Genomic DNA, 12119 nt, shown 5'->3' with positions numbered 1-12119 from the left:
ATTGGGCTAGGTGCATCCTATGACTTTTTATCCCCTAGTGAATATTTGTTGGTCTTCAATATAATTAATTATCCACCTATGCCATTAGAAAAATAATCCAAGGTAATTCCCCAAATTTGCATCAAATTAGCCATATTTGTCACCATTACATTATCGATAACCACATCTATTAAATTAGAAAAACATTCTAAAGATACTCCTTTAATATACATCCAAATTTACCATTGATTAGAAGACAACCTAAAGTAACATTCAACATTTGCATCTAACTTGCCTCTCATTATTAAAAAAAGAAAGTTCTTATATGGAAAATAACTCAAGATTTACATGCACGATGTGTGCCACCATTTTAGATCGTGTAATACATGAATGCACAAATCAGTAATCATATCCTCTTACGGAGTATAAAGCAAAACCCCACTACGTACCAATTTTTCTCAATCCAAAGCTCTCCACGTCATCATTCCTTCTGGCCCACGCATCCATCTCCACCAAGAAAAAAAGGCGCGAGAATTACCTCCACATCTATATAGAAGATGCCAAAAAAACGCACCATCAGTTAAATAAACACATCAATTATTGCTCGCGCATCCACCTCCACCTCTGTATTCCCTTCGTCCTTCCGTCTGCAACAAAAGCTGCCGACGTTTATTTCAAGCTCCTATTTCTCTCGATTAGCCGCGTCATATTTCTTATTTATTTCAAGTTCTATCTATCTATCCATGCGTGCGACGTTCTTTGCTTTTAATCCCTGCAGAGTGGACAACGGTTTTCAAAAATGTTAATGCACCTCTTCACTTCCTTGGCGTCTGTCAGCCTCCCACGACCAGAATCTCTTCGCTTCCCCGTCTGCCATTATTCAAGCTTGTGTTACGACAGAGTCCAGCCGGCTGCCCCCACGCAGGACGAGCAGCGAGAGGAGAGAGAATCAGGCACCTGAAAAAGGAACAGATAAGCTCATGGTTGTTTACTCTTCAATATACTGTTATTTATTTTTGTATAATAATTTGTTCTTTAGGTATAAGAAGATATGATCATAATTATTTTTCCCATCATCTTTACGTGTGCAGTTGCTTTCAATATTTTTTCATTATCGTTGGAACACCGGTTCCTATGAAATTTTTATGTTTTCTAATCTCTTGTTTTCTATCCGCATTCCTATTATTATCCTATATTTTTCTGTCGCTGCGTTTTTTTACATTCCCACGTTTCCAAAGGGCTCTTAGCTATAATTTCTTTCCGCTTCATATACATTTCTTTCTATGACATATTTAATCCTCGCTGCTCCAAACCATCTAGGTGGCGGCAACCACAAAGAGTAACAAGTGAATCCCGCAGCGAAACACGAACACCAAGTGCGTCTAGATGCAAACGCTCAAGCAATGCACTTGGATTCTCTCCCAATCTCACAAAGATGATGAATCAATCATGAAAATGAGCGGGAGGGCTTTGGCTAAGCTCATAAGGTTGCTATGTCAATGCAAATGGCCAAGAAAGTGAGCTTGAATCAGCCATGCGGCTTAATTAGAAGCCCCCATGAAATAGAGCCGTTATACCCCTTCACTGGGCATAACGTGGGCTGACCGGTCGCTCCGATCAGTTGACCGGATGCTGAGCCCCCATTGTCCGGTCGCTCGTAGTCAGCCACATGTCCTGACTTCAACGGTCATCAGTCTTGACTGGACTTTGCGCCTGAGTTGACCGGACACTGAACACCCAGCGTTCGGTCGTTTATAGTAAGGTTCCAAAACCGACTTTTGCCGACTGGACCCTGCCAGCGTCCGGTCACACTGTGACTTCTTACTGTGCTGATCGACAACACAACCGGACATAGCCCTTCAGCATCCGTCGCTGAGCGACCCAACGTCCGGTCAGTTGACCGACGCCAGCATCTTTGCGACCAACTCCTTTTCACCTCTAACTTCTTCACCCTTGCTTAAATGTGCCAACCACCAAGTGTATCACCTTGTGCACGTGTGTTAGCATATTTTCACAAACATTTTCAAGGGTGTTAGCATTCCACTAGATCCTAAATGCATATGCAATGAGTTAGAGCATCTAGTGGCACTTTGATAACCGCATTTCGATACGAGTTTCACCCGTCTTAATAGTACGGCTATCAAACCTAAATGTGATCACACTCTCTAAGTGTCTTGATCACCAAAACAAAATAGCTCCTATGGTTTATACCTTTACCTTGAGCTTTTTGTTTTTCTCTTTCTTCTTTCCAAGTCTAAGCACTTGATCATCATCATGGCATCATCATTGTCATGCTATGATCTTTATTTGTTTCATCACTTGGAATGTGCTACCTATCTCATGATGACTTGATAAACTAGGTTAGCACTAAGGGTTTCATCAGCTTTTAGCGATGTTGGAGGAGATGAAGGCGATCGAGGAAAATGAGACATGGGAGCTCGTCGATCCACCTCCAGGATGTCGTCCGATCAGCCTGTAGTGGGTGTACAAGGTCAAGCGGGATGAGCTCGGCGCCATTGTCAAGCACAAGGCGTGCCTCGTCGCCCAAGGCTTTGTTCAGTGCGAGGGCATCAACTTTGAGGAAGTATTTACGCTAGTAGCGCACATGGAGTCTTTTGTTTGCTACTAGCTTTGGCCGCAGCAAAGGACTAGCGCGTCCATCACCTGTACGTTAAATCAGCCTTTCTCAACGGTGAGCTGGTGGAGACGGTCTTCGTCAGGCAACCTCCGGGTTTTGCCATCAAGGGAGCAGAGCACAGGGTGCTCCAACTGCACAAGGCGCTCTACGGGCTATGGCATGCCCTATAAGCGTGGAACGCCAAGCTTGATGCCATGCTGGACAAGCTTGGGATCCAACGGTGCGCAACTGAGCATGCGCTCTACACATGTGCTGTTGTTTTCAATATTTTTTCATTACCGTTGGAACACCGGTCCCTATGAAATTTATATGTTTTCTAATCTCTTGTTTTCTATCCGCATTCCTATTATTATCCTATATTTTTCTGTCGCTGCGTTTTTTTACATTCCCACGTTTCCAAAGGGCTCTTAGCTATAATTTCTTTCGGCTTCATATACATTTCTTTCTATGACATATCCAATCCCGCAACAATGCGCGGGGTATTCACCTATGTCAAAAACATAGCTCAAGATAAGATTTCATGTAAACATATGTCAAACACACAACATGGTGTGACGCAAAGGAAAACTATAGATAGGAATTGGAAAGGCATAAAGAGTAATTGATAGCTAAACTTTATTCCATATGGAGACACATACGATGCATCTATATGAGTATTATGTCATAATATATATATATATATATATATATATATATATATATATATATATATATATATATAGGAAATCTATTTGGATGGGATACTAGTCGAATGAAAAAGTTATTATAAACTGCCACGCAGTGTGATGGTTCCAGCACAAATAGTTGCCGAGGTATCTTTTTTTCCAGAACTACAGACGCTCACATAGCACGTAAGCCCTACCTTTATGAGCATGTTGAAAGACTGGACCGGCAAATCATCAAGATTGACGAAGTCACCACAGGCGCCTCACTGTCGATGAGAACGTTGCCTTACCGCTGAAAACATAATGCCATTAAACCTTAAAAAATTCGCTCTCATGGAGAGTCGAACCCAAGACCTGAGGCTCGTAACCACTGAGCTACATGCCCCTTCAAGCCCCTTCACAGTTTGGGAGGTATCTGTGCTGCTGGTTTTTATCACGAGCAACAACATATATTGTCTATCGGAAAGGCTAGCACCAGGCAAGCTGCTGCGCTCGCGTGCACGCCTGCACCTGCTCCACATGCAGGCCTGCACCGCTCCACATCCCGCGCCAGCATCGTGTCCCGCGCTGCTCCATCTCGATCTATGCCTGCACGGTTTTCCCGAGCCTGCTGCTCGCGCCCACTACACACCCACGCGCATGCAGGCGGGCCCAGAAGCTACAGTAGACGGCTGCTGTAGATGAGTCCCACTGCAACATGTGCAACACCAGATCTACTTTTGCAACATCTTGAGAAAACATTTGCAGCATACGTCCGAAATAGTTAAAACACTTGCAAAATACATTTGAAACACGAGGAAAACACATATGTAGCCATTGCAAAACATATGCAACACTAGATGAAACACTTGCAACATAAGTGTAAAACATATGCAACATCTAGATAAAACACGTGCAACATACGTCTAAAACAGCTAAAACATTTGGAACAGACGCTTGCAACATACATATATAGCTAGCCATTGCAACATATGCAATATCTTGATATACTTTTACAACATCCACATGAAACACTGGCAACATGCATATGAAACACCTGAAATACTTGAAACATACACTCGCAACATTCGCTTTTCTCCACAACATTTTCTTGCTGCTTGGTCGAATCGAGGCTCGTCAACGCGGAGCTCGATGCTGGCATGAAGCTCGATGCCACAGAGTCGCCAATGCGGAGCTCATCGGCGGTACAGATCTCGGCAGCGCAGAGCTCACCGGCGGCAGCGCACGTAGAGCTCAACGACGACACGTAGTGCTGGCAGCGCGGAGCTCAGCGGGTGCGGTTGAGGCCTGCAAAGAGGCGTGTGAGCTGCGGCGCGGGGTGAGGAAGCCGATGGGGTGGTCGGTTTGGATGGATGTTGCACGGAGGAGGGCGCTCGAAGGCACGGGAGCTAGCGGCAGCCACGGAAGCTGGGCAGGCGGCCATGGCGCTCGGTGCCTGTGCTCTCGAGTAGAGTGAGAGGGGGAGGAGCGAGGGCAAGCAAATGGGAGAGGGAGAGAGGGCGCTGGCTCGGTCTCCACACTTGCGCGAAACCGAGGAGACGAGTGGGGGCGCGAATGGAGCATGGCGGCCATGCATCAGGCGTGTTCTGTCCTGGACATCCTTCCTCTCCCTGTTAAATTGAATGGTGAGACGGAGGAGAGTTAGAGACGAGATGGAACTAGAAAGGATACTTATGTGGTGGGTAAAATACATGGACACTATAAGGCCATGTAGTGTCCGACGTTTGGATGCGGGACAAACGCCCGTAGCGAAGCATTATAGATAATCCGTGCCTCATGCCAACAGGCACAAGACAGTCATGGAAGCATGCATATGGATCACCCCTTTTTTCCAAATTCAAAATCTTCCGTTTTGATAACAAGGAAAACACAACTACCCAAAGATTCAAAAAATGGAATTCAAAACATCATTCAACACTGAGCACCTCAAGAAAATCAAGGAAAGAGGTGCAGAACATATCAAACAAATCTCCAATGTACATGGTGCTGGCCGGCACCCGCTTGCATGCAGATAAACACAAAAGCTGTGCTGCAAGATCGATATCACAATGGAGCTGGCGCCGCCGGCAAGCCGCCGCTGGTTTGGTCCTGCTGGTAGAATGGCAGCACGGTGTAGACAGTCTGCATGACAGTCATGACGAGGAGGAAGACGGCGGCAGCGAGGGACATGAACGCCCAAGGGCTCCGGAAGTAGGTGTGGACCAGGTTGGCGCGCCACATGTTCCATGGCTTACCGCAGTAGGCGTTCACCTCCCGCTGCACAGCATCCAGCGAGCTCTGCGGCTCGAGCACGACGTCCTTGGAGATGCTGTTGAACAGCTGCGCCACCGCCTTGTCGCTGCCGATGGCGTTCTGGATGATGCCGCTGGTGCTCAGCAGCGCCACGTCCTTGGCGGAGTCGATGATGTTGTCCATGAAGAAGACGTACGCGGTCACGTCATTGCCGGCGCCGACGTGCAGCCGCTCGAAAGCCATCAGGTTGAGGAACATGTACTCGGTGGAGTCATCCACCGACACCGCCGGCATGCTCAGCACCCCGCCGCGGAACCGGATGTTGTGGAGGCTGTCCGAATTGGTCTTCCTGAACCGGATCCCGGCCTCGTACAGCTCCACCGCCGACCGGATGATGTCCGTCGTATCCGGCGCGATGTCCCGTGACAGTACCTGTGGCGGCAGCTTCGGGCCGTAGAGCATGCTCCGGCGGCGCACGTCGAGCGGGTGGAGCCCCAGAGTGCTGCCCGGCGGCAGCCGGGATGATGGGGACCCGGACATGAACCTCAGCACCATCCTGTTGATCACGTCGGCGCTCTAATGCGTTCGTGGCACCATCCATATGCACAACAACATGCTTATTCACTTGGCCTCGTAAGTCGTAATACTAAGTAAAAAAAATGAACTAATAATCTTGTACCGGAGGCTTGCCAGTCTCGACGGCGACGAGCTTCTCAAGCAGGAGCAACGGCAGCTGGTTCTCGAGCATGAGCATGTCGCGGCGGATGTATGGCACCATGTAGAGCACCCCATGGTGGCTGAAGATGGGGTCGTTGGGCGCGTAGTCGCTGACGTTATTCCTCCCGTCCTTCTCGGTGGCCTTCATCACCTCCAGCAGGAAGCAGCCGTCGACAATCATCATCTCCAGGAACCGCTCCCTCCCGTCGGCGCCGCGCCACTCGTCGCCGAGGTCCAGGTACGCTCTCTCCAGCTGCTCCGCGACGTCCTCCACGGCGGCCGCGAACTCCTCCAGCGGCCGCTTGGCACGCCGGAGCAGGTGCCGCAGCGCGCGCCGCTTGTGCTCCTCCATGGGCAGGAGCTCCCCGTCGCGGCCGTGGTGGAAGGGGCCCAGCGACACCGCCTGCGGCTTGTACGCCTTGCGGTTCAGGTCCTTGATGCACGCCGGCACACGGTAGATGGAGTGGCGCTGCCACCGCGACACCTCCACCGACGCGTCGGCTTCGTCCAGCGTCTTCTCCACGTCCACCACCCACGCCCTTCTGATGCCGCTCTCGCCGGCCATGGCCATCATTTGGTTTGCTACTCCTAGATGGTAAGCTAGCCACTAATTAGCTAGTGTAGAGCTCTATGGCTAGTCTGCATATATATTTAAATGCATGTGAACGTACAGATAGGTACCGTATTGTACTCTGTCCCTGTTAATCTCTGTGCTGTAAGTTTGACTGGATTTTTAAAAAATATATGCAACATTTATATTTCTAAATAAATTTATTATAAAAATAAATTCAACAAACTATCTAATGATATTAATTTTATACTATAAATATTAATATTATATATATATATATATATATATATATATATATTTAGTCAAAGATGTTTATAGGGAAGCGAAAATAATATTTATTTAGGGAGAGAGGGAGTGGCATATGCGGTTGCTTGTGTTGCATGCAAAGGGCCCGTGCTAGGTGCCCGGCCAAGAGGTAAAGGGGCATCCGGACATGTGCGCACATGATCGATCCTGTCGGAACTCTGAAGTCAGATGACCAACTGCCTATTTGTTGGAAATTACGGTGCAGCGTGACACGACCACACGACACAACTATAGGGCAGTTTAGTTCCACCCCATTTTACAAAATTTTTCAAGATTTCCCGTCACATCGAATCTTTAAACGCATGCATGAAGTATTAAATATAAATAAAAAATAAAACTAATTACACAGTTTAGACGAAATCCACGAGACGAATCTTTTAAGCCTAATTAGATTATGATTGGACACTATTTATCAAATAACAACGAAAATTGTACAGTAGCACTTTGCCAAAAATTTTGGCATCCAAACGGTGCCATAATCGAAACCGTTTACTTTGCGACGACATGTCACGGTCACTAACAAAAATATACATTGACCGTGTGGGAGGGCCAAAAGTGAGGGAGGAATACCAGATTTTACAGCGGAAATGCCATTAGAGAGTTCAGGAGAGCAGGGAACATGTTAACGCATTTGCAGGCTTTATGAAAAGAGATAAAGAAACTATAGTACGAATCTATAACGAGCTTCATGTGATTATAATTATATACTACTCCTGAATAAATTAATTTTTAGAGTTATCTTCGTTTGACTGAATTTATATAGAAAACAACGCCCAGGTTTATAAAACCAAATTAGTATCATAAGATACCACAAAATATATTTTTATAATTTACTCATTTGATTTTATAGATATTTGTGTGGTTTTCTATAGATTTAGTCAAACATAAAAAAGTTTGAGTTGAGACACTCTAGAAATTGATTTATATCGAATGATTAAGAGGGAGTATATCAGAAGGTGGATCAGTGGATAGAGATGCATCGGTGGCTGGGGTTTCGTTTTAGCTGGCCGGGGACGCGGAGGAAGCGAGGAATATGTAAAAGGCAGGCCTGATGGCCATTGCTGGGAATGCTGTGAGCATGTAGGCGAAAGTTGAGTGCTGAAGAGGATAGAGTAGAGGGCAGGGAAGGTATCATGATCATTGCTCTCGCTATGGTTTCCTATCACCAACGAGGAGGAAACAATTAAAGATGGGGAAGAAGATCTTGCACGTGAATCACGTGCTATATGATCTGTCATCCATTGGCAACATGCGCATCTCCATGAAACCGGTTTGGCCTGGTGGTCACCGCAAACAAATCAAACATGTCAAGGTTTGTGCAAATAATTTTGGTCAATGTTAGAATGTTGGGGGAAATTTTGGAGGATATTGGAAAGTTTGGTGGATTTAGTGCATGAATTTGTATTTTTCTTTGGTAGATCAACACTAGTATAGGAAGGGTTGGTGGTGACTGATCAACCTGGACATTCGGTTAACCGAAACCGATCGGTTTGGTTCTTCGGTTTCTTGACAAATTTGGTTCCTTACGAAATAGTAACTGATCGGTTCTTTTGAAATATGGGAACCGACCAAATTCGGTTTCGGTTAATCACCAACCGGGACTAAAGGTCTCTGCCACCTCTGTCTGGCGCAGGAGCCGTTGGGAGGGACCTTTAGTCCCGGTTGGAGCCACCAACCGGGACTAAAGGTCCCCCTTTATATATCGGCCGTCTCCTTCTTCCTCCCCGAGCCCGAGCTCAGCACATTTTGAAGTTCACTGCACTAGCTAGTGTTCTTGCTTCCTCACTCCATTGTTCCTCCATCCATTCTTCGATTCCTCCGTCGATTTCTTCGATTCCTCCGTCGATTCTTCAGTTGTAAAGGTTATAAATCTCATACTCTCATTTTTCACCATTGTCTTATCTCATTTTGTTCACTATATATATATGGTTCATTATTGTGTTTTTTTTCATTTGTAAGCAATTTGAGCTCAAAATCACTTCAAGCTTGCATATTTACATGAAGGAAGGTTAAAGTAGCTATTAAAAACTAGTATTCACCGTTCATTTGTAGCATGCATAGCACACTTCATTGTTTAGAGATATAGAGAATTTTAGAGTTTTTTTAATTTTATTTGTTTATAAAATGAGAAATTTATAGTGTATTAAAAAATGAGTATAGGGACTAGTGCCTCCGACTGGTATGACAGAAGCAATGCAAGGCCGTGCAATAGAAAGCAAATCCGTTCTCTTTTGACGATACGCCCGAATAGCCGGGCCTGACAGATTTGGTGGTTGAACGGGTTCGTCGGCCGTCGCCGTGCGACTGTACGACAAAGAACGGCATCGATCGACCATAGTATTTTATTGTCCGGAGTCCGGTCCAGGGTACAATGCAACGCAATGACAATTGACAATGCGTTGCTAGGTCAAAATATGGTCATTTCTATGGACTCCGCGACTAAACATTTTATTTTAACTTTTTATGAAATGAAAAACTTAGAAAATAATTAGAAAATTATAGAAAATCCGTACTAGTTGAACTTGCGGACCATGTTCAGCTCGGCGAGCATGTTCTCTGCCGAGCGGTAACGGACGTCAAGGAGGAGCTTTGATTCTACGAGGGAGAGCGGCAACGGTCATGGAAGACCGTGTTCCCATCCTCGTAGAATCGGAGCTCTTCCTTGACCAAGTACGGTGCCGTCCGGTGGAGAAATGCTCACCGAGATGATCACGTAAGCAAGGTCAACTAGTACGGATAGTTATTTATTAAAACATGTTTTTGAGCTATAAATCCTGCTGGCCGTCTTCTTCCTCCCCGAGCCCGCCCGAGAGCTTAAGTTCAAATTTAAGCAGTGTTCTTACTCTTTCTCCATCCATTCTTCGATTTCTCCATCGATTTCTTCGATTCCTCCGTCGATTCTTCGGTTCTAAAGGTTACCAACTTTATACTCTCATGTTTCATCATTGTCTTATCCCATTTTGTTCGCTATATATATATATGGTTCTTTATTGTGGTTTTTTTCATTTGTAAGTAATTTGAGTTCAAAATCACTTCAAGCTTGCATATTTACATGAAGGAAGGTTAAAGTAGCTAGTTGAACTAGCGGACCGTGTTCATTTTGGCGAGCATGTTCTCTGTCGAGCGGTAACGGACGTCAAGGAGGAGCTTTGATTCTACGAGGGAGAGTGGCAACGGTCATGGAAGACCGTGTTCCCTTCCTCGTAGAATCAGAGCTCTTCCGTGGCCAAGTACGGTGCCGTCCGGTGGAGAAATGCTCACCGAGATGATCACATAAGCAAGGTCAACTAGTACTGATGGTTATTTATTCACATGTCCCGATATTGTCGTAGTAGTCTGTCAATCACCATACCAAACATAGTATATATATAAATATAAACGATAATCGATTGTTATGTGTGTATACTCCCATTCTTCTATTAATTTCCGAAAATATCATGTGAATTACTTACCTGCCGCAGTAAAAGATAAGAACACAATGACCATTAAAAATATCATTGTTTAGAGATATAGATAATTTTATAGTTTCTTAATTTTATTTGTTTATAAAATGAGAAATTTATAGTGTATTAAAAAATGAGTATAGAGAGTAGATGGCAACTGCTTCCGGGTCCTCGGCCTCTCATGGGTTTCCAAAGCGACTTAGGCTGGGCCTCCCTCTCATTCCATGCAGCAAGTGTCGTGATGAGACGAAGATTGTGATGGAGTACCGAGTGAAGAAGGAGGGTCCCAACAAGGATCGTATCTTCTACAAGTGTCCGGATCGCAATGTGAGTTATTTTATCGTATTTAATGATTATGGTTAATTTATACCTATTTTTATGATGGTTGTGATTAAAGTTCTAATTTTTTGTTTTAATTTCAGTGGGATGGCAGTGGACGATGTTCAGGCTTCTACTGGGAGGAAGAGTATGTTGAACTCGTGCAAAAATATCTTGCACAACAGGCAGATACGACGGCTAATGAGGCAGTGATCCAGCCGAAGAAGCCCAAAGATATTGCACAATCAGGGGATCTGTCTATTTTAGTTGAGATTGGTCATAAAATCCTTGTGCTCCTGAAATGTATTTTAGCTTTAGTTCTTTTAGTTGTAGTTGGGATTGTCTACATTGTAGCGATGCTTTTATAAATTTGTACCTTTTGTGGTGGCACACATGTTGTATAAATAATTAATTATGATCTAGGTTATAATATGGTATTTATGTCATGTAATACAGATGAGCCGGCATTGGATGTACAATGCTGATCGCCGCTCCCAAGAGTTAATTGACAGCGTGCATTCTTTGTTACGTGCGGTCGAGGCAAACAAACGTGACGGTTTCATGTGCTGCCCATGTGCCATATGTAAGAATACGGTGGAATATCCTTGCTCAAGGACTCTTCATTCACACTTGTTCAAGTCGGGTTTCATGCCAAACTATATTTGTTGGACGAAGCACGAAGAAACCGGCATTGTAATGGAAGAAGGTGAAGAAGAACAATGGGACGACAATGATATTATTCCCGATGGTGCGTGCTTCAATGATACTGCAATGGGAGAAGCTGAAGAAGAGGTAGCCACAGAAGATGAGCCTGCTGGTGATCTTTGTCAGGTCATTCATGACGCACAAAGAGAATGTGAAAGTGAAAAGGAGAAGATCAAGTTCGAGCGGATGCTAGAAGATCACAACAAATTGTTGTACCCAACTTGTGATGCAGGGTAGAAAAAGTTGGGAACCACACTAGAATTGCTGCAATGGAAGGCAAAAAATGATGTATCTAACAAGGGATTTGGAGAGTTACTAAAAATCCAAAAGAAGATGCTTCTGAAGAACAATGAATTGCCCGTCACTACCTACGAAGCAAAACAAGTTGTCTGTCCTATGGGGCTAGAAATCGAGAAGATACATGCATGTCCTAATGACTGCATCCTGTACCGTGGCAAAGAGTACGAGAAATTGGATGCATGCCCGGTATGCCATGCATCGCGGTATAAGATCAAGCGAGATGACCCTAGTGATGTTAAGGGCGA

The 12119-nt window shown here is 45.0% G+C and overlaps 1 protein-coding gene across 1 annotated transcript; it reads right to left on the bottom strand.

Moving 5' to 3' along the window:
• Positions 1-5222: 5222 nt before the first annotated feature.
• On the bottom strand, positions 5223-6805 carry LOC136485161 (UPF0481 protein At3g47200-like). Its single transcript, XM_066482099.1, has 2 exons — positions 6194-6805; positions 5223-6090 (listed from the first exon to the last, which is right to left on the bottom strand). Exons 1-2 carry the CDS (start codon positions 6803-6805, stop codon positions 5326-5328), a joined length of 1377 nt encoding a protein of 458 aa, XP_066338196.1. The 3' UTR covers positions 5223-5325.
• Positions 6806-12119: the final 5314 nt, after the last annotated feature.

The sequence above is a fragment of the Miscanthus floridulus genome, chromosome 10 (assembly GCF_019320115.1).
Source record: "Miscanthus floridulus cultivar M001 chromosome 10, ASM1932011v1, whole genome shotgun sequence".
In the NCBI taxonomy this organism is placed as follows: domain Eukaryota; kingdom Viridiplantae; phylum Streptophyta; class Magnoliopsida; order Poales; family Poaceae; genus Miscanthus; species Miscanthus floridulus.
This window is presented reverse-complemented; position numbering and strand designations above follow the sequence as displayed.

What these genes read in the sequence shown, in the direction of transcription:
- LOC136485161 (XM_066482099.1), bottom strand. Translation starts at nt 6,805, where the DNA reads ATGATGGCCATGGCCGGCGAGAGCGGCATCAGAAGGGCGTGGGTGGTG. An exon ending in TCGAGACTGGCAAGCCTCCG is followed by an intron (nt 6,091 to 6,193) that starts GTACAAGATTAT and finishes CGAACGCATTAG; the next exon opens with AGCGCCGACGTGATCAACAG.